The 23,383-nt window shown below is 30.7% G+C and overlaps 3 protein-coding genes and 1 non-coding gene across 7 annotated transcripts; 2 read left to right on the plus strand and 2 right to left on the minus strand.

Annotated features, from left to right (window-relative positions):
- Positions 1–131: 131 nt before the first annotated feature.
- LOC115695566 (uncharacterized) lies at positions 132–2,831 on the minus strand. 2 transcript variants are annotated; one of them, XR_009688531.1, is made up of 2 exons: positions 2,305–2,831; positions 132–542 (listed from the first exon to the last, which is right to left on the minus strand). XR_009688531.1 is itself a non-coding variant. In XM_061117651.1 (2 exons), exons 1-2 carry the CDS (start codon positions 2,555–2,557, stop codon positions 1,604–1,606), a joined length of 294 nt encoding a protein of 97 aa, XP_060973634.1. In that variant the 5' UTR covers positions 2,558–2,822; the 3' UTR covers positions 1,288–1,603. The 2 variants fall into 2 exon arrangements, 1 of the variants encoding a protein (XP_060973634.1); XM_061117651.1 differs by lacking the exon at positions 132–542 and adding an exon at positions 1,288–1,644 and having other exon boundaries at positions 2,305–2,822.
- A 79-nt stretch (positions 2,832–2,910) lies between these two features.
- On the plus strand, positions 2,911–7,260 carry LOC115725404 (pentatricopeptide repeat-containing protein At1g03100, mitochondrial). Its single transcript, XM_030654919.2, has 2 exons — positions 2,911–3,859; positions 4,325–7,260. The coding sequence occupies exon 2, from the start codon at positions 4,365–4,367 to the stop codon at positions 6,696–6,698; it is 2,334 nt and encodes a 777-aa protein (XP_030510779.2). The 5' UTR covers positions 2,911–3,859; positions 4,325–4,364; the 3' UTR covers positions 6,699–7,260.
- Positions 7,261–7,355: 95 nt separating this feature from the next.
- Positions 7,356–7,427, minus strand: TRNAD-GUC (transfer RNA aspartic acid (anticodon GUC)). The gene has a single exon. It is a non-coding gene; the product is annotated as a tRNA-Asp (tRNA).
- Positions 7,428–10,892: 3,465 nt separating this feature from the next.
- Positions 10,893–15,209, plus strand: LOC115725403 (receptor-like protein EIX2). Of its 3 annotated transcripts, none has more exons than XM_030654918.2 (3): positions 10,898–13,876; positions 13,984–14,020; positions 14,359–15,209. In XM_030654918.2, exon 1 carries the CDS (start codon positions 11,054–11,056, stop codon positions 13,874–13,876), a length of 2,823 nt encoding a protein of 940 aa, XP_030510778.2. In that variant the 5' UTR covers positions 10,898–11,053; the 3' UTR covers positions 13,984–14,020; positions 14,359–15,209. The 3 variants fall into 3 exon arrangements, with proteins under 3 accessions (XP_060973635.1, XP_030510778.2, XP_030510777.2); XM_030654917.2 differs by having other exon boundaries at positions 10,903–13,876; positions 14,836–15,209; XM_061117652.1 differs by having other exon boundaries at positions 10,893–13,876; positions 13,984–15,209.
- Positions 15,210–23,383: the final 8,174 nt, after the last annotated feature.

Genomic DNA, 23,383 nt, shown 5'->3' on the forward strand with positions numbered 1-23,383 from the left:
ATTTTAAGTAAAGCTTCTTAGTACAGAAAAGGAATATTTGCGGCGAAAATATTTAAATAATCAAATTATTTTTTAGCGATAAAATTACTCAAATCGCTGCAAAAAAAAAGTACTTTTAGATACTGAAGTTCTACGAACATAATAATTTAAGTACTTTTACCCATTAATAAAAATAACTTGGATTCTTAATGCTACAAACTATAGAAAATAAATGATCATCATTGTTGTTGAGCATATAGACAAAACACCATGTGAGTGAGGTCACAATCATAATACTAACAGTAAGATCTTCTGTACACAATCAATCAGCAGAACAGAAACAATGAGATGATATATATATTTATAAATGTGTGTATATATAATATAAGTAACTAAAGAAGAGCCTAAGTACTCATGAACATGACTTGAGTGACTCACCAATCAACAACTTAATAAACTTGTTTGCTTTCCAAATCAAGAAAGTGAGAATTTATTGTTGCTTTGTATGTGTCTTACTTTGAACAAGTGACCAAGTGTTGTAAATACTTCCTTTGATGCAACTCCTGCAATAAAAGATGAACAGTTGTGAGTTGTGACTACCACTAAAACTTGAATTGAACAGAGAAACCAAGAAAAGGAAATTTATTAGCTATTGGGATCTGACTATTGAGTTTAATTTTTAGTCAACTTTCTGAAATTAGTAGACACAGAAATCCACATACTTTCATTATTGTTATTGAACTTATTCTCTTTTCCAATCTCAAATAGTTTTTTCTCTTTTATTTTTATTCTTTTCTATTAGTTTAGATTCTTTGGAATAGATGTTTTTAATTTCCATTGAAACCAAGAATCATAGTACTGAAAAAAAAAATGAAAAGTATATATTCTAAGGTTGTTCATAATTATTAATCATATTTTGAAGCACAAAAATATGAAATCAATTCCAAACTTATTTTCCTTTCCCTTTCCCTTCTAAGGTTCAAGTTTCGAACATGGTCGAAATGAAACTAGCTAGGACAATAGTTGTTTTTCATTCCTTCTCTATCGAAGTTGCCTGAGATGTCATAACAAACTGCTCTAACAGAATCTAGATTTTTCAACTTAGTCTAAGATAATGTCATTTTGGTCTTGAGTTTCTTTCAAAGTCCATCTCTAACATAAGACAGTCTCTTTGAAAATGTTTATAGGGACATCAATCCAAGGCTAAAGATTGTGTGTGTGAAAAGTTCAGCTATGACAAATAATATAAATGAGCAAGAAATCAACATTGCTTCTAAAGGTAAAGTCTATCTAATTACATGGACTTAGTTTTTTGTTATGAAAATTAACCATCTTTATTCATCAAAACTAATAAAACCAAATACATGATTGAGTTTCATCTGGTGTTAACTTTATCACTCTATTACATTATCCATTCTGTTAATAAAGAAAAAAAAGCCAAGAACTTGAAAAACTGAGAAGTGAATAGAAGCAATCTTTGAGTAATTTAAAGCTTTCAGACATAGGATTATTATGACATAACTAATCTTATTCATAATTTAAATTTAACACATCGTCTAATTAACCACAAAGCCTAAGACTGATGTGCAAAACACTCTCTCCAATTCGAGTAAAACCAAGTAATCTATCTCCAACTCGGGCAACTTTTCGACTCCATGCCAATGCCTGAACAATTCAACACCATTACAAATTTTTCCAATGAAATTTCAATGTAGCTTGCTAGTTTAACTTTAATCTAATCTCAAGATGTAACTTCTTGAATTTGAAGGTTCTTTCTCAATACATGTATTCATTTCAAGGTTTCAATGAATTCAAAGGGATTTTCTTTCTTTCCTATGGTCAATGAATCCCCATCAAAATAAGCCAAATGGGTTTTTGTTTTCATGTCTTAACATGTCATCATGTAATTTCAAATTTAGGGATTTTCAATTTCATCAATTATGATTAACACTAATCACCTATCAAAATAACATAAAAATCCAAAACAACCCAATTCAACAATCATATCAATAATGAAATGGGAAAAGATAAAACAAGGTAAAATCCCTAAAACAATCATATTAGCTAAATAATATTAATCAAACAAAAGCAAACATTTTTTCCAAATTCAATCACAGATTAGACAAAACTAAATGAAACCCAATTTAGCAAATCACATAATCATCACATAAAAATCCAAAGCAACCCAATTCAGCAATCATATCAATAATGAAATGGAAATATAAACTAAAATAATCAAACAAAACCCAATTCAGCAAATCACATAATCATCACAAAAAAACCAAAACACAGTGAGAGAGTGAGAGATAAAGGAAGAGACTTTACTGTACAAAAGCTTGTCAATCAGAATGAGAATGGTAATAAAAGTCATCATAATCAACGGTGGTGGAAGAATCATCAGAATCACCATCAGAAGAGTAAGAATAAGAGTAAAATGAATCCGGTGGAGGAAGACAAAGAAAAGTCCATAGACAAAGAGCAAAACGACCCAATTGCTGCAAAGGAAAACAGAAGACGAGATCCAATAGCTGACGGCTACTGAGTCTTTCAGGGAAGCAAGCAAGGCATTGCCAGGCATCGGCTGACACGTGTGCAACCGATACAACCAGCAAACTGTTGAACACCATTTTCAAATTCAAAAATGTCCCCTTTTTCTGATTATTTCTCTGAAAATGAAAAAAACAGGAACTGGGTTTTTCTTAGGTGTGATTTTAGGTTGGTGGGTTGAATTGAATTTGTTGTGAAATGCCGAAAGTCGGTTTATTTGGTTGGTTAAGGAATTTTTTTTCGATAATTATTTGACCTTGTCTGTCTGTGTTGTCTTGTAATGTCAGAACTCGTTAGTGGCACCTAATCTTAATCAAAAATCAATTCTTTATTTTTCTTAACTGTACTTTCTTCTATTTTTGGTAATCTGTCGTTTATGCTAAAGTTATTGTCGTTTACAAACTTTTTGTGTCGTTTTGTACTCTATTTTACTATTTTTGGTAATGTGTCGTTTATGTAAAAATATTGTCGTTTTATAAACACAGTATGTGTCGTTTTTAGTTTTATGCAATCTTACTGTCGTTTTCACACCTTTCTTATTTTTTCAAGACTATTGTGTCGTTTTGTGCTTTTCTTTTTCTGTTATTGGTAATGTGTCGTTTATGAAATATTAATGTCGTTTGCACCTAATCTTTAATCACAAATCAATTTCTTTATTTTTCTTCACTGTACTTTCTTCTATTTTTGGTATTCTGTCGTTTCCGTTTATGCTAACTTTATTGTCGTTTATAAAGTTTTTGTGTCGTTTCCTCTATTTCTGGTATTCTGTCGTTTATGCTAAAATTTTTGTCGTTTACAAACTTTTTTGTCGTTTTGTAATCAATTTTACTATTTTTTATTAATTTGTCGTTTAAAGATGTCATTGTCGTTTTTTTGTTTTCCTTTTTCTATGTGTCATTTATCAAATCTTATTTTTGTTTTCATTCCTTTTTTAATTATTGTCGTTTTTTAAAACCAATTTATGTCGTTTTATGCTTATTTTGTCGTTTAAATATGTTATTGTTGTCTTTATGTTTTCTTTTTTCTATGTGTCGTTTATCAAATATTATTGTCGTTTCATTCCTTTTTTATTTAATTGTTGTCGTTTTTTAAAACCAATTTATGTCGTTTTATGCTTCTATGTGTCGTTTATCAAATCTTATTGTCGTTTTGTTCTTTTTGTTTAGAAAGTTATATATTATTGACCATCGTTGATTTGCCACAAATTCCAAGTGAAAAACCGCCGGAGAAAGACTGAGAGTGACGGTGGCAGTGGTGGCTCAGGCGTCGATTGGCTGTCGAGATTAATCTGGTTTCACTTCTAATTTTCCAAGAGGATGATTCTTCATTGTTGGTATGTATCCAAGTTTGTTTTTCCTTACTTAATAGTTTTTCCTTACTTAATATTATTGTCACCTACCAAGTGTTTGATTAAATGTTTGTTAAGATAAGATACTTCTTGCTAAGCCTATTGTTTGTATATCATTACAACAATTTATACAAATTTCAGTTGTGATACTGGAAACAGAGTCTGTTAGTTCTTCAAGTGCTCATGCTCTTTTGCTTTTTTCTTTTTTAAGGAATTTTCTGAAACTTTTACTGGAGTGGTTGGTTTATAGCATAAATTTTCAGTTGACCAACATAAATTTTAGCAATAATGGATGCTTTTTGCATCATTTTTTTTCATTTGTAATTAGGGAACTACCCTGTTAGTTCTTGAACTGCTCTTGTTGGTGTTGTTTCTTTTTCTTGCCAAAATTAAAACTTGATTAGTTTTGTTTGAAATATCTCATGGTAATTTTGCAATTTCTTTTTGCAGAATTGTGCTTAATTTTTTGGACATTTTGTTGTCATATGAGATGATGATACTTAGGAGAAAAATGGGTCATCATATCACTGCACTCTTCCCTTCATATGTGTACAAGTTGAAAGCTTTTTCGAGTTCAATTTCTGTTCGTGGGTTATCTCACATTTGTTTAGCCAATCGAAATGAGGTGGCTGCATTTTTAGGAAGGAATGATGAATTCCCTCTTGAGATGAAGTCTTTATCAACTATGACAGGAACAATCTTGGTGCAGGCTGGAGACCCAGCTAAGATAAGTTTGGAAATAGAGAATGCAATTGATGAGCATAGACTTGACGATACTTGGAAATTTTATGAACAACATATGCAGATAGATGGGTTCCCTAGAAAGTCGGTTGTGAACAAAATTCTTGCGGCATTGTCTGAAAGCCTTGATGTTCTGTGGTTAGAGAAGGCGTTTGGGATAGTAGAACGAATTTTCGAGAAAGGAAAACAGAATCTGTTACAGAAAGAGACACTAATTTATCTCTCTTTTTCTCTTGCGAAAGTTCAATTATCGGTTCCTGCATCAACTGTTTTGAGAAAGTTAGTGGAAATGGAGCAATTTCCTCATGTTTCTGCTTGGTCTACAACCTTGGCATATATGTGTCAAACTGGTTCTGGGGCTTATCTTGCAGCTGAGTTGATTCTTGAGATTGGTTATCTATTTCAAGATAGTAGGATTGATCCAAGGAAAAAGAGTAATGCACCTTTGCTTGCTATGAAGCCTAATACTACCGCTTTCAACATTGCTCTAGCAGGGTGTCTCTTGTTTGGAACGCATAGGAAAGCCGAGCAACTCCTTGACATGATGCCTCGAGTTGGTGTGAGACTTGACACTGACTTATTAATAGTCATGGCACACATATATGAGAGAAATGGAAGAAGAGAAGAGCTTAGGAAACTCCAACGATACATAAATGATGCACACAACCTAAGTGATGTTCAATTACGACAGTTCTATAATTGTTTGCTTCAATGCCATTTGAAACTGGGCGATCTTGGTTCTGCATCGAACATGGTTTTAGAAATGCTTCGGAAAGCAAAAGCAGCTAGGTCCTCTTACGCTGCTGCATCGATGGTAGTTGATGCTGTTGAAAATGATGGTAAATCCACTTGTGTTCTTGGTTCCAGGCCAACTTCGAGCCATGAAGAATCTAGCAAAGGAGGTTCGGAATATGATAGACCTTTTAAAATCTCTTTAGTGTCTTATGAGGAGTATTTAAGAGATCGGAATTTTGTAAAACTCGATACTGAAGCAAAGGAAGTGCTAAATACCATGTTAGCTAAGCTGCAGACTCAAGTTGAATTGTTAACATCTGAACGAGGTATTATCCAACCAACTGAGGAAATTTTGGTGAAATTAGTCAAGGCATTTCTAGAAGCAGGAAAGATTAAAGATTTAGCCGAGTTTCTCATCAAGGTGGAGAGAGAAGATTCTCCTGTTTCCAATGATGATTCATTGATAGTTCATGTCATCAATTCATGCATATTGCTTGGTTGGTTAGACCAAGCACATGACCTTTTAGATGAGATGGTATTGGCTGGTGTCAACATTGCTTCTTCAGTATATTCTTCTCTCTTAAAAGCATATTGTCAAGCAAACCGAGCAGGAGATGTTGCAGCACTTCTTCGCGATGCTCGTAGAGCAGGAATACAGCTAGATTCCAGCTCTTATCAGGCATTGATTCAGTCAAAGTTGGTGGAAGAAGATACACAAGGAGCTCTCCATCTATTCAAAGAGATGAAAGTTGCAAAGATACCGAAAACCGGTCATCAAGAATTTGAGAAGTTGGTTAAGGGATGTGAAGAGGGAAGTGAAGCTAAGTTAATGGGAAAGCTTTTACACGAAATCAAAGAAGGGCAAAGAGTAGATTCCGGGGTTCATGATTGGAACAATGTAATCCACTTTTTCTCTAAGAAGAGATTGATGCAGGATGCCGAGAAGGCTCTAAAGAAAATGAGGAGTCTTGGGCATACGCCAAATGCTCAAACATTCCATTCCATGGTGACGGCATATGCAGCTATTGGCGGAAACTATATAGAAGTGACAGAACTGTGGGGGGAGATGAAATCTCTTGCTTCTGCAACCCCAATGAAGTTTGATCAGGAACTCTTGGATTCTGTTCTTTACACATTTGTGAGAGGCGGGTTTTTCAGCCGAGCAAATGAAGTAGTTGAGATGATGGAGAGAGGTAATATGTTTGTGGACAAGTACAAATACAGGACTCTCTTCTTGAAGTACCACAAAACTCTTTACAGAGGCAAAACTCCCAAATTCCAAACTGAAGGCCAACACAGAAAGAGGGAGGAAGGATTGATTTTTAAGAAGTGGGTAGGATTGAATTGATAATATATTGGTGTACACATATCCATATATACTCTTATTAGTTTTTTATTTGTCAATTGGAGATTTCTTCCAACATAAAATGAAATGACCAAACTGAAGTTTTGGACTGGTTGAGCAATTGGAAAGGCTGCTTAGCAGAAGAATGTTACATCTCTTAATCGAAAATTTCAGAGCTTTCAGTGACCCCTAAGAATCCTGATCTTCCTGGGCAGGAAATATTATTACTTGACTCAAGTTTGACCAAGAAGGGAGTGATCTTCTGCCATTATTGGACATTATTATATTTCTGCAGTAGTTTGTAACTTTGTCAAATACTTTTTGAGTTATCAACTATCATCATAGTATCATATCATATCTGGGAATGAGATTACTACTACTACAAAGGCATGAAGATAAGAATTACTTAGGCATTGAAATGGAATTTTTGTATAGATTTGATGTCATGGGTGGAGGCACTTGTAATAATTGGTTTTTGAGCAGAGTTAGAGTAATAATTTTTGTATAAATTATTTTGTATTTCACAGTTTCATTCTTCAATGTCATCATCTACTATGTGATTCTGCAGGTTTACAGTAGTAATAGGTCTATCAAATTTAAAACTGCATTGGATTTAAAGAGAAAAAGGAAAAAAAAAAAAAATAGTAAAATCATAGAAAACGCCGTTGCCGGGGATCGAACCCGGGTCACCCGCGTGACAGGCGGGAATACTTACCACTATACTACAACGACTTTTTTGTTAAGGGTTTCGAAACTTATATATATAAAGACTTAAAAACTCTATAACATATAATAAAGTACTAAAATATTAATATAGTCAAAGACGTGGTGATACAAAACCAACGTGGCAATGCATGGTGGGTTAAAATTAAACAAATGCTACACCAGTGGTGCCTAGCACCCTACTATGTGTCAATATCGCTATTGGTTCAACTAAATATCGGGTCCCATATAATTTAATATAATGACTTTTAGGGAGTATAGCTAGCCAATCGCAACGCGACATGTCGAGAAAGTGCTAGGCACGAATGGTACTTTATAGCATTGTTCTTAAAATCGTAATCTCTCATATTATAATCACATCATATTAAATAATGAAAAATACATACAGAGTTATAATCTCATATAATCACACCATTAAATAATAAAAAATACATAAACTATTATTTCACTTGCATTTAATTCTCCAAACTCAAATTTTGACGGTATTATAATTTAAGGTACTATATATGGCAGCCAATATAGCTGCTTATGTGTATAATTTAAACATGTGCCCCGTTTATATTGGTACACTTAATTTAATTATTTAAAAATTGTAAAAAAGTTATTTTAAAAATTAAAGTTTGAAAAATAAAAATTGAATAAGGTTCTTATTCCTAAAAAAATCATATTATTCTTATAAAAAAATACATTTTTATTTTTAAAAAATAATTAAGTAATAATTAAAAAAACTAAAAAAAAACCTATGTTGTCTCTCTTTAACTTTCACTACTATCTTTCTTCTTCCTCAACAAAGTTTTCATGCTCAAAGACAGAAAAAAAATGATGGTATTTAAATTTACAAAAAAAAAAATAAACATAAAAAGATTTTGCCACAAAAAAGAAATAAAGAAATTAAGTGTATAAAAATTAAAACATAAGAAAATTTTGTCAAAAAAAGAAAAAATAAGTGTTTAAAAATTAAAACATTCAAAATAATTTAAAGAGGAAAGTGTAGGAAAACTTTTAAGTCAACTTTATTTTGGAATATTGGGAAGACTTTTCATTGGCATATTGTATAATTCCAAACACATACACTTTTGATCAACACGGCAATGAAAAGTCACAAATAATGAAAGTGAAAGAGCTAATTATTAAGCTCTTTTTTGTATTATTTATTATAATATTTGGAATGTTTCTTCACCATTCAATTTTATATATCAGTCATAACTTTTTGTTTTGATAGGAGACTCACTATAGACTTTTCTCATGTCACTCATAACTCTCATCTCCATATTTATTATCAATGACTTGAAAAAGAAAAATCTTCATCATTTATATATATAGTAACAATATTCTATTTAAAAATAGTTTTTAATTTATTAAAAAAAATTAAGTCTTAATTTAAATCAATTATAAATAAAAATAATTTTAAAATTTTGATTAGTTTTATATTTTTAAAGTCCCGTATTTAAAAAGTAAATAATATATTTTAAAAATACATATACATATATTTATGTTAAATTAATAATTTTATTTTAAATTATAATAGATATATAAATATTATATTTAGTCAAAAATAATTTTATTATAATATAATATCAAAGACTGTTTATTGTTAGTATTTTTTTTTTACAAATAAGATCAATTGTATTGCTCAACAAAGCATTATATCATCATATTTACAACTAAACCAATGAAATCTAAAACTAAATTAAAATTGAAGAAATAAATAACTATTAGAAATAAATAGAACAAACCCAAAGAGTTTTTACGTGGTTGGAGTGTTAACAAACTTTAGTCAACGAGTCGATGTTATTATGTATTTTTAGCTAGAAAAGCCTTGGGAATACAATATATGAGTATAAGTTCTCTATTTTTGCTTGAGCAAGTATTACAAGAGAATTCAACCCTTAATCCAAATAAATTATTGGGTATTTATAGTGTTTACAGAAATTATATACTTAGTTTTTTTTTTCTAATAGGGAGTTTATATTACATGAAAATACATAAAGTTGGGCTGTCTTCGTGAGGCCCAGGCCATAAAAAGATCGATGTGCTGACTAGGCAAATGAGATATGATTAAGCTGTCAATACCGTGTCCTATAATTGCAGACAATTATTTATGAATTAATTGCTTGATCTTCATTTTAGGTAATTTTTATTTTTAGCTTGATACGATCTTCTATTCAAGATTTGAGGAGAATCAATTCCTAATTCAGTGTGCTCAGATAAAAAGAAAAACCGAATTAGTTTCCAAAAACATGTTGTCTGGCCCTCTGAAATCACGTTGCTGGAACTGCTTCCAGATACAGGCTGTCCTTGACAGAAGCTTGCCTGACTATGGAGGTAAGATACCTTCTTGGAATGTCTTGTTTAACTTGAGCTAATATGAAAATAAAATCCGAATAAGTATTGAAATTAACATAAAATAGTGTGAGAAAAAAATTAAAAAATATTAAGAGTAATTTTTAAAAATTATTTAAGTTTATTTACTTTAATAATGAGGTGCAAATAGAACTTCTCTTATTTTATTATTTACCCTATTTAATTTTATTCTCAATTAATTATTTTATTATTTACCTTATTTAATTTCACTCCTAATTAATTATTTTATTATTTATTTAATTAAAATAAAACAAAGTTTGATGTAAAAAAATACTAATTAAAAGGAATATTTCCCAACAGTTTATCATCATGTTGAGAATAATAAGTATTATCCACTATTGTAAATTGTTGGCTATATTTAGTATTGCCAATGGTTCTCTACCGTTGGGATTCACTATTTTTTAAAAGAATTTCACTTAGTATTGCCCACGGTTCTCCACCGTTGGCAATAATTATTTCAACGGTTTTTATAGTTGACCCTTTTATTAACCGTTGTGAATAACCCATTTTGTAATAGTGAAAGTTGTGAATAATTATAAATCATTATTGTTATATTGTGAGTAAAAGATCCATGACTAAAAGTATTAGTCACAAAAAAATATAATTTTTTGTGACTAAATGTGTTTTTAATCACAATATCTTTTATAACTAAAACTGAATTAGTGAAAACTTGTATTTAAATATTATATTTTAATCACAAGTAATTTTTTTATTATAATTAACTAAGTCACATTTAATTACAAAAAAATTATTTTGTGACTAAAATATTGTCACTAAAAATAATTATTTTTTATTAATAATCCTATACAATAATTAACATATAATATGATCATGACTTTAATTTCCTTTTTTGAAGAAATGAAAAAGATATCATCAATCAATTATTAAGAAATTTCATAGATAAATAAGGACCATATATATATATTATGTTTGTCGCTTAATATAAAGTTGATAAAGCCAATCAAGACGTTTTCCACTTTACCATGTGAAACAATAAATTAGACACGTACTACTTCTATCTTCTATCTTCTATCTTCTATCAATCTATTATTACAAAAATATTGTTGAAATTATTTATATATGTGAAATATTATACAAGTCATCTCTCTTGAGTCAACACAAGAAATTAAAGGAAAAAGCTAGCTAATTTCGTAAGTTAAGGCCGATTGATTTGTTATAAATAGAATACTAGCCACAAGCTAAGACTGCAAACCGAAACATTAGTCTTATTATAAGTTAATATCTATTTTGTGATTTGTGAGAATTATACGATGAGTATTTTTGTAGTGGGGTTTATTTTTATGCTCTTGTTTCCCACAACTGCAAATGTGGTGAATTCATATGAGAGTAGTAATACACCTCAATGCATACCCAAAGAGAGAGAGGCTCTCTTAAAGTTTAAGACCACTTTAAATGATTCTGAAGGTGATCTCTCCACATGGTCCAATAATAGCACCAATCAAAATTGTTGCAAATGGAACTACATCAGTTGTGACGACCAAACCAATCATGTTGTTTATGTTGAAGTTGGTGGAATTTACACACTTGGTGGCGAGATTGACTCTTCGTTGGCCGAACTGCATCATTTGAACACATTGAATCTCTATGGGATGAACATTAGTCATATTCCAAAGTTTATCGGCTCTTTCAAAGAGCTTAGTTTTCTTAATCTTTATGACAATCCAATAAGTGGAATTATTCCTCCACAACTTGGAAATCTCACTCAATTGGAATCTCTTCATCTTGAAAGCACTTCTCAAATGACTATTGACAACCCTGGATGGCTCTCCCAACTTACTTCTCTAAATTCTCTCAGCTTATCAAATTGTCGACTTCTCAAGGTACCTGATCATACTTCATCGTCATCTCTTTCCCATTCAAACTATTCCTTCACTTCTCTTCAAAATCTTGAAATCTCTCAAAGTTTTATACATCCCACAACAATTACTTGGTTACTAAATTCTACTATTAACCTAGAATTCATAAGGTTAGGTGACAACAATCTTAGTGGAACATTATTACATAATCTTCTTGGAAATATATCAAGTTCCACCAGGAATTCCTTACACTATTTGTACTTGAGTTCTAACCAACTTGGTGGGTTGATTCTTAATGACTTTGAAAACACCTTTCCTTCTTTGACTGATCTTTATCTTGACAATAATCAATTGGAAGGTCATTTTCCTAACCGTTTGAAAACATTTCCCAATCTTGTAAATCTAGATATAAGTCATAACCAATTCATAGGAGTATTGCCTGACCTTTCATCAATGCCAAATCTAACTAATTTCAAAGCATCCAACAATAAGTTTAGTGGTACTTCAAGTGAAAGTATTGGCAAGCTTGACAATTTAAGCTACTTAGATGTCTCCTCAAATTGTCTTAGTGGGTATATCTCTCATGTAGTAAATCTACAATGCCCGAGCTTGAAGTACCTAGATATTTCCTATAACTTAGATATGTTATTGAAATTCAACTCCAAATATCCTATCATCCCCTCATTTAAATTGGCAACAATAAATTTGGCTTCTTGCAAGTTAGGTCCTGAATTTCCTAATTGGCTCCTAACCCAAACAAATCTCAAACATCTAGACATTTCTAATTCAAGTATTTCTGGTCCTCTTCCTAATTGGTTCCCAAATATAACTTCCAACTTATATTATTTAAATATGTCTCACAACCTTCTTAGCAACACCTTGGCCAATTTTTCACTTTCACAAGAAAATAATGTAATAGTTGACTTAAGTTCGAACCAATTCCAAGGTTCTGTCCCACCTTCTCTTCTTGTTAACACAACCCGCTTGTATCTTTCCAATAACAAGTTCACTGAATTCAGTTCTTCCCTATGTGAAGCAAAAGAGCAGGCCAGGTCAACAGAAATACTTGACCTCTCTAATAACAATTTATTTGACAATATTCCTAATTGTTGGGAGAATTTCACACAATTGGTTGTACTTAATTTAGGATACAATAAGTTATTCGGAAATATCCCTAACTCTATTAATATGACAAGTATTAAAACTTTACAATTAAGGCACAATAACTTTTCAGGAAAGTTTCCTTCCTCGTTGAAATATTGCACTTCACTTGAAGTTCTAGATTTGGGGAGCAACAGTTTGGAAGGTTCAATACCCTCATGGATTGGAGAAGAACTAAACAACTTAGTTTTTCTCAGTTTGAAGTCAAATAAGTTTTATGGAAGTATCCCATTGAGTCTTTGTCAGCTTACTCAAATACAAATATTAGATTTCTCTTCTAATGATTTATCAGGACCCATTCCTTCTTGTATTAAAAATTTCACTGTAATGGTTCAAATAAATTCTTTAGAGACGACCATCTCTTCACACATAAAAATACGTTTTAGAAAATCTTGTGGTTTAGATCGTGCTTGTAATCTTGGTCCCGTTTCTTATGAAAATAATGCATCAATCACATGGAAAGGGGCACAACATGAGTATGTGAAGATTTTGGGATTACTAAGAGTTATTGACTTATCAAGTAACAAATTGAATGGAGAGATTCCTATGGAAGTGACTCATCTCTCTCAGTTGGGTGCACTAAATTTATCAAGGAATAATTTGTCTGGAAAAATTCCTAGAAAGATTGGGAAACTGACCAACCTACAAGTGCTTGATTTTTCCTACAATAAAATAAATGGTGAAATTCCCACAAGCTTAGCTGAAGTATCTTCTTTGAGTTACTTGGATCTATCAAATAATCGACTGTCAGGAAGAATCCCTACTGGTACTCAATTACAAAGCTTCAATGCTTCTGCATATTCCATGAACCTTGGTCTTTGTGGAAATCCTCTACCAAGTTCATGTCCCGGAGATGATGATGATGAGTCTTCACATGTTCCGGCTTCCAATTCAGCTCGTGATGATGATGGTGGAGAATGGTTTGACTTGTCGTGGTTTTACAAGGGAATCAGAGGTGGATTCACTATTGGATTTTGTGGTGTTTGCGGAAACTTGTTAATCAATAAGTCTTGGAGAGCTTCCTATTTTCGATTGATGCAAAATATAGGAGACTGGCTTTATGTGGTGATTATCATTAAATGGAATTTTTTGAGGAAAAAATTTTTGGGGCACTAAGTAAGTATTCATTTTTTAGTAAATCTTTTCAAAAGAATATTTTGTGAGATAAAAATTTTCAAATATATCTTATTTAATATTTATATTTGTATTTATTTATTTTGCAGATAGGACCTATAATAACTCTTTTGTGAAGACAAGAAGGTAAATGTTTTGTATATATAATTATTCTATTTTATTTTCAGTTAAAAGTATAAATTTATTAGGTCACATGCCAAGTTTCCAATCGTCTAAAATCAAATAGTTTTTATTTATTAATATATTTTTTCATTTTCTTTTATCTATCATTAATTTTTAGTGCTGAAAGAAAACTGAAAAGTAGAGCTTGAAAGCTAATAATGTTATGTTAGATTTGATACTTAAAAATAAAAATAATTCTAACTTATAATTTTAAATGACTATAAATTATTATATAATGAATGTTTTTGGTGATTTCTGTATTTTAATATAATGCTTTTTTTTTTTTTTTGTTTGTTTAATAGATATCTAATGATGTGGATGAGCAGATTTATTTAGAAGAAAATGTAATAAAAATATATTAATGATCTGAAGGGTTTTGTTTTTTCAGTTTGTTTTCGTGATCAATAATTTGTACTGTATTTCTTTTAGTATTGTGTATCTGAGCTTAGTGTACGTAAGCCAATAATAAAAGTGTCTTATTAATTTTCTTTTGTTTAGAATATATGTAGTAATAATTAAGGGAAATTTATAACAATATATACATTATCAAATTTTATTACATTAAAAAGTTGTACATTTCTTTAACTATATTGAGAAACAATATTCTCATCTTTATGTAAATACTATATATATATGGAAATAAATTTGTATATATACTAATTTAATTTAGTTTTAGCCTTGTTATAATTAATTAGTTCATCTTGATATAATACGATTTTATTATATTATTAATGAATTAATCTTAGTCCTTATTGTTAAATATTAATTCTTGTCTTCAGCTGAAACTTCAACCTCCGAGAGATTCTTTGGATACCTAGAACTTGCAATGGTGTGGCACATTCTGTGGCTCAATGGGCAAATCGAAACAACAAGTTTGGTTTTATCGATTTGGCCAGTTTTGACGAGTTCTTGCAATTGTGTTCTGCATATGGTCGTGTATTTTCTTAGTTTGTTCTCTCTGAGTCTGTTTTCGTTTAGTTTTTTTCAGCTAGTTGTTAGTTTTTTCTCTGTGTTTTTGTTTAGTTTCTGTTCTTGGTGTCTGTTCTTTGGCCTAGGGCCTGCTTTGTTTTGCTGGAACCTTTAATAAAATAAAATATTATTGTACGCGGAATGTATTGACTTATAAATAATGATCAAAAGTTCTTATTCTTGACTAGCTATAGTTGAATGATCATCATATATGTATGTAATACCTTTCAATATCATCCATATACAATAGAGCTATTATAATTACAAGGATAGAACTATTATAATTAAAGGGCTAATAACTTGAATTTTGACCTGTATTTGAATTTTTTTAATAGTTAAAAATTTCTCATAAATTATTAAAATTGTTGAATTTAAAATTTTCTATCCAAATTTGATTCAATTTTATTAATTTTTTAATTGCCTATGTACTAAATTATATATGCTTTCCAAACTACTAAATCATCCCCTCGAATTTTAACATGTACCAAATCATGCCCCTGAACTTTTATTCATGTTAAACTTTTCTTACCAAAATTAGACAAAATTTCTTAAATCCAACCGTGTCGATATAGTTCAGGAGGATTTTTAGCGACCTTAAAAGTTCACAGAATATAATTTAGTATATGTCAAAGTTCGAGAAACAAAATCGCTTAATTATAAATTTGTAATGATGATCATTTTAACCCCAATTTCGATACAATGATTATTCATAAATTTTAAAACACGATAGTGTATATAAATATATATAGGGAAATTTACATGGTATATTAACTTTTGCCATTTTTTTATAAAAATATTGCCAGGCGGTATTTTTGACTTTTTAACTGTGTTTTTTATAATTAAGTTTCATACTGCAGTATACTGTGTTGAGTTTTCACTAGTATTCTACTGGTGTTTTTTAGTTGTTCTACTGTTGTTTTGAGCTATTCTGCTTTGTATTTTACTGGTGTTTTATAAAAACACGGGATTTTTGAAAAGATTTCCTTGTGACAGTATTTTTGTAAAAATTAACTCAAATTCTAATATTTTTGTAAGTTTTCCTATATATATGCCTAATATGCATGTGTGCGATTTCTGTCTTCTTAGTAGAATTGATGGAGTTATTTGAAATTTATATGTATATATGAGTAATATACGGTATAAATACTTAAGTTTAACTCACAGTTGTAAAAAAAATACTTAAATTCACTTAAGTTATATTTCTGTAACTCTGCAGGTACTTGGTTATTAAATGTTAAGTAAATTTCTACGTGACAATTCCTAATTAGTCCAAGTTATGAATTTTTAATTTTTTTTTAAATAAATTAAATTATATATATTAATAAGAAAATGATAGACATTTAACAGTCATTTCCAAAAATGTAATTTAGATATTATATTACCGCTAAAAATTAAACTTAAGTATTTATGCCACAAGTTGATCAATATATATTATTAAGGAATCCTAAACAATAAATAACATACATAATTTCCTTTTCTTTTTCATGAAATAAAAAAGATATAATCAATTATTGAGAAATTTCATAGAAATATAACGACCATACATAATGTTTTTGTCGCTTAATATAAAGTTGATAAAGCCAATAATCAACACGTTTTCCACTTTACCATGTGAAACAATAAAGACACCTACTACTCTTATCTTCTATCAATCTATTCTTAAAAAATATATGAATGGAATTATTGGAATTTCATTTTGTCTTTTTATTGCATTACAAGAAATGTTACTTTTGCTAGTACATTTTTGTGCTGGCAAAAGTTGGTATTGCACTGGTAAAATAAAATTTACTTGTGATGTGTTGGCAAAAGTTGGAATTGGAACGTGTTTGATTCGTTCCTGGGTTAAAATAAGATTGTGTTTAAGCTTAAGGGACTCCTAGAAGGCGTTTGGACGTAAAGAATGAAAGTTTTAAGGCCTTCAACGAAAATCTCCATTGTTGGACTCCATTTTTAACGGTACACCGGCAACGAAGAAGAAAACAACTTTTCACCGTATTCTTTGGTGATTTATGGTCGGCTTGAGGTTCTAAGAACTGTAGGAAGCTTCACCAAGAAAAATAATACGTGAAAAGCAACTGTATAAGGAATTGGAGGCTCGCCGTCGCTGGAGAAGAGGGGTTCGCCGGCGTAACTCTGGCGACCACAATCTGGACAGTTGTGAGGTGTTTTTCCCATTTTTTTTTGTATCTTTTGATTCTACATATTATTTTAGGGTTTTTGATAAAGTTTCATAATTTTCTTGCAATTATTTGATTTATTATGAATTATTTGGTTTATTTATTAAATTAATTAGGAAAAATACTTAGGCTGCTTAGAAAAATCTAAGTTTATTTTTCTATGATTGGTTATGGATTATAAACTGTTACAAAATTGATAGAGTTTAATTTTAGTTAATTTTGTATTTTTTATGAATTATTTGTGTTGTTTCTTAATTTAATTATGAAAAATACCTAGACTGTTCAGAAAATTAAAAGATAATTATTTAAGGCTTAGTACAGACTATAAACTGAGTTAGAATGGTTCGATTTGGTTTCAGTCATTTTCTTTTTATTTTTCATGAATTTATTTAGTTAATACTTTAAATAATTATGAAAAATAGTTAAGTAATGCTAAAACAGTAAAATGTATTTTTGTAATGCTATTTACGATCTATGGTACGAAATAAAAAAGTTTTTATAATTACTTGGTTGCTGTAGGTATTTATTATAATTATTTGTGACTAATCAACTATTTAATTGAGTTTTAAATAGAGTAAATATTAAAAATTATGTTCACTGTTTGGGAACTGTCAATATGATGTTACAATATAATTCTAGTCTATGAAATAAATTTAAGACTAGATTGAGATGTTTTGTTATTTTATTTACTTAATTAATTAGTATTTTATATATAAAGTTTGAAGTGTAAATTAGTACATAAATATGGATAATAAATTGTTTGTGTTCTAGAAGATTAAATATGCTTTATAATCAGTATAAATGATTAAGAAATATGCTAGCTTCCGATTTTGGTAAATTATTACATAATTATATATTTTGTTAATAAATGGTATTTTAGTAAAATTTTACGTAAAAAGTGTTTGTATGAGTTCATGTTTTACGTTAAAAATATTTATCTGGGTACATGCAATGTGTTGGTGTGAATTATAGTGATAAATAATTGTGTTTGGTGTGTCATGCAAGTGAAATTGACCTACGTGTTTTGTAGTTTGACGTAAGATTTCATTGTTAATCTTAGATTATGTTTGAATATGTTTTAAGTGTTATTGTGTTATTAGATTTAGGATCTTCTTCACAACACGGAAATTCATTGAGGTGCTTGAAGTAGCAAAAATGTGTTCTCAACAACTGAGGTAAGAAGAGTGGAAATCTGTACACAGGGTGTATGTTAAAACATACAACTGTATTTATGGGATTGTATTTGCATGTTTTATTCTATGGTGGGTTGTTGTTTTATGCTAATGTTATGAGTGTGTGATAGTGATAAGGCTTTTGACTGTTTGTGTGAGAATAACACTTATAGGATATGTTTTCTACTGCTGGTGTGAGCATATCACTGTAGGATATGTTTTAGGTTACTTGTATGGGTTTACTTGCAGGTTACCCTATCATGGGTGAGTACAACTTGTGATAAGGGATTGCCCTATTGAATGCCGAGTGTGAGAACAACACAAGGCAGGGCAAGTTACACTTCATGTCTGATCAACATGAGTGGGAGTAGATTATCGTATGTGAGGACAATGTGCGATAAGATACTGGGTGTTATGTGTGTGAGTATAGCATGCATTAAAATTACACTGTGATATGATGTTATATGGTATGTGAGAATAGTATGTGATACGATATATATGTTGATATATGTATGCAAGCATGGTATGAATTGATATGTTGTGATATTGTAATACTTATGATTATGTTATTTAGTTGGGGGGTTATGTACTACATAGCTCTTCTTACTGGGCGTTAGCTCACGGGTACTCTGTGTGCAGGTAAAGGCAAAACTAAACAGTGAGGATGGCGAGCTCGAGGCATGGATTACATGTTAGGGGATTGTCACGACGTTTTGGTTTAAAAACGTTTCTTTAAAGATTATGGCTCAATTATTTTTGTAAAAATTAATATTTAAGAATTTATAAATGAATCAAGTGTTTTGTTTTAAAAATAATGAGATCTTATGCTTAGATATTTTTTATTAAAGAAGTCTTTTATTTTCTTTATCTTAAATGGTTTTAAACGGACTAGTAAGTGTGACGTCTCGAGAAATCGGGGCGTTACAATATGGTATCAGAGTAATACGGTCCTAAAGAATGTGGTTAGCCCTAACATGTAAAGTTCATTGCCACGAGACGAGCTCGACTCACTGTACTGTAAGTTTTTGTCAATGTGTTCATGTTAGTTTTACATATTTTATGTTGCGTTATATCTTTAGTGTAACTAGAAGTTTTCTTTGTGTTTAGAAAAATATGTCTTAGAATTTTATGGGTAGGATTCGATCAATGGGATATTTTTGGAAAAAATTTAAGGAAATGTTTCAAGGTATTGCTATATTACACTATAACCGACAGTTTAAAACCATCATACTAAAAAAAAAACTAGATCGCCTAATCAACCCACTCCCCTCTCAGCGTTACCATTTAGCTTGCTCAATACAAGGATCAAGATCATATTCCATGTTGACATGCAATACAATAACAAGATTATTATAAAGATTGAAGTTGGCAAATTTACACCAAAACTACAAATGGGTAAGAAGTAAAAGACTAAAGAATGAACCTTGAAAGCACGAACAATGGGTTCGGGCATACACTCACATTCTCCACCAAAATTTTGCAACGATCTTTGAGTTTAAGGACCCCACAACTGTAAAAATTGACACAGAGATAAGAGAGAGAAAAGAGGAGTGAGATCGAAAGAGACCAGGATGGAGGGAGAGAAGGTGGAGAGATTGAGAGATAGAGATTGAGATTGAGAAAGACTGAAATGGAGGGAGAGAAGGTGGGGAGATTAAGGGAGAGGAGTGAGATCAACAGAGAGAGAGAGAGAGAGAGAGGAGTGAGAGAGAGAGAGAGGATAGGAACAAGATATAGAGAGCGAGGTATCAAACTTTGAAATGAGACCCTAGTGCACAAAGATTGGGGTTTTATATTAATAGGGGAATCCTCGACGATTTAAAACTGTTAAGATGCCCTTTAAAACCTTTGTTTTTAAGCTTGCAACTCTTTTAAACTGTCAAGAAAAGTACACGAATGTTTAAAATTTTCAGGGATAGTCCACTATAGCCGACAATTTTAAACACTCTCATAATTTTATTAGCGATGGTCCAAAAAAAAATTATTTTGAGGACCAACAGGAATAGTAGTTTCTGTAGTAGTGATGTGATACTTAATTGTTCCAATAATGATATAATACTTTAGGTGCTAGATATAACTGGTATCTTTTAGTATTTTCTAACCTAATACGTATAGCAATGCTGATGTAATTTAATGTAATCATAAATAGTTAAGGTTTGAAGGTATACCATTAGAGCACTCACAATAACTTATCTAAAATAGAGAAGCTTTAAAAAATTTAAAGAATCGTACTAAAAACACGTTATATTATTAGATGCTTTAAACTCTTTCTTCATTTTAAATTTTCTTTAAAATACACTATTCATGCTCTACATTTATAGAATACTATTCATTGCTAAACATATTTTATTAATTGTTTTGGGTTTTAATAATTATTTTTGTATGAAGATATGTGTATATATTAATATTATATATTTGAAATGAATACAATATATAATTTTTTTCTTAAAAAGTAAGATTTTAATGATATATTTTAAAGAACTTAATGTATGGTGTAATGTAAAAGTGTACTGTAAAATAAAGAAAATTTTAGTGATGTATATTAAAAGATGGAATAGACAAGCTGTTGAAAATGCTCTTGACTATTTGTTATTAATTGGTGGTTGAGATGCTTCACTAATTAATTATTAATTACTTTAGGATCATGTTTGAACAATAATATTAAGCACAGTCAACTCATTAAAACTTTATTATTATTATTATTATTATTATTATTATTATTATTATTATTGGTCACTAATTATGACTATAGTTAATGATTGTTTTTAATATTTTGAAAAGGCTTTTCAAAAGCCTTATTCATTCATACTACACTACTAAGTACGTGGAAATTGCATATTCACACTACTATAAGCATGAGAACAGTGGCAGATTCATGATTTAAAGTGAGGGGAGTATAAATTTTTATTTGTAAGGCAAAGTAAACTTAAAAAAAAAAAAAAGACAATGCTCTTTATAAATTGAACTACTGACATTTATCCTATATGTAATTTAGTTTAACCATTACAGTAAAATCAATATTATGTTTGTAAATATATTTTTTTTTATATAAATATATGTAGTAACTAACTAAACTGTAACACCCTAATAAGCATAGGCGTGTTGACGTGATTTTAAACGTACTGTGCAGCTCGTTGCTAATCATCGAGGTTAATGAAAATCGTGGTTAATTAAAATTTTGTTATTTAATTAAAACTTCTATATATTTCATACGAAATATTTCGGGATCCCGATTACAAAACACTTTACAAAAGTTTACTAGTTCTTTACAAAATATTTATCGTCTAGCGACTAACTACAAAAGTGCTGTTGTCTCGAGGATCGTACGCTCCAGGCCTAACCGTCCCGACATGTACAATCTTCATAGGCTTGCTCTCACGGTTCCTCAGCTTTGGCATTGCCCTTACCTACACATAAACATAGCACTGTGAGTCGACAGACTCAGTAAGAAAAGCATAATATAATAAACATACTAAATCCCGGGTTATAACCAAGCGCCCATACACCTGACCATAACCCTAACTGAATCAGGGACGTCCATGACAAAGTATGATTAACCGCGAATCCAAATTTATACTACTTCCTGTGACTCTAGTCGTACTGATGTAGTAGCAGTTAATCCATACTATCTGATAGCCTAGCATATATCTGTTGGCATCTCGGTACAACTCTATGTACACCTCATTGTTGCCCTGATGTGCTAATCTGACGACTATATAAAATTTGCCTAACATATATCTAATATGTTAATATGATGGCAACTGACATCTACGCTAAACATATATAAGCATATGCAAGACATTATACTAATCTTACCTCGATTCCGAATTCAAGTGTGCTCGGAAAATTACAGGCTCCTAAATTATAATAATCACAACACTAATAAGTGACACGCTAAATCACTTCTCGGGGACTTATATAAACTCAAAACTAGAAATTTCCCTATCGATAAATAGCATGGCAATACCCTAAACTACACAAAAATGGGAAGAACTAGGGTTCCCAAATTTGCCCCAACCGGTAGACCGGTTCCTCAACCGGAATTCCGGTTTTGGGAGGAAATCCTGGAAGCCAACCGGAGTTCCAGTTCCTACAGGCCTCTCTGAACCGGAATTTCGATTCAGTGCAGGAAACACTAAAAATTCCATAACTCAACCAATTCAACCCCAATCCTCCCCAAAGTTTCCAGACCTGTCCTAAACATCCTAAAGGTCAATAACAAAGCAACAAAACACAGCTTAATGCACCATAACAAAAATCACCATTGATGAGTCAAGCTTGAGTTCAAAAACTCAAAGCTTGCTCATCCCACAAACTAGCTATCAAAACCTGCCCAATTCACCATATATAACCATAATATAACTACAGAAAACATACCCAAACTCAAGCAGCAACTACAGCAGCTAAATCACCATTTCACTCATAAAAACCAAAGTTTTGAGTTAAAAATTCCAAACTTGCTTCAATCCAACCAACATGCATCAAAACCTATTCTAATCCACTCAATTAAACATACTTTAACTACAGAAAATAACAACAAACATAGACAGTAGCTACCCCTATCAAAATCATCAAGCATGCAAATTTTCTCAACTCATAAATTTCAAGAAAACAAAGAACAAGTTACAAAAAGCTTACCAAGAGCTTGAGCTTACTAAAATCTTGAGAAAACAGCTTGAATTACCAAAGAAAATACCAAAATTCTTGCTGCTCAAAGACAGGCCGAAAGAGAGAGAGTTTGAGAGAAAAATGGATTTTGCTTCTTTTCTTATATTTTTTCCAATTTTGTAAAATAAAGAGTAAAATGATTTTATTTACTTATTTCAGCCAAAACTAATTAATCAAAATCAATAACACTTCATTTAATTGATCCACATAAAGACAAAACACTAAAAGGGCAAAAAGACCAAAATGCCCTTGCCCACACAAAACTAATTTAAAGGGTACTAAGGGTAATTTAGGAAATTCTAAATTTCCGACCAATCCCGACATTCCCAATGTCTAAATAA

The sequence above is a fragment of the Cannabis sativa genome, chromosome 6 (assembly GCF_029168945.1).
Source record: "Cannabis sativa cultivar Pink pepper isolate KNU-18-1 chromosome 6, ASM2916894v1, whole genome shotgun sequence".
NCBI lineage: Eukaryota > Viridiplantae > Streptophyta > Magnoliopsida > Rosales > Cannabaceae > Cannabis > Cannabis sativa.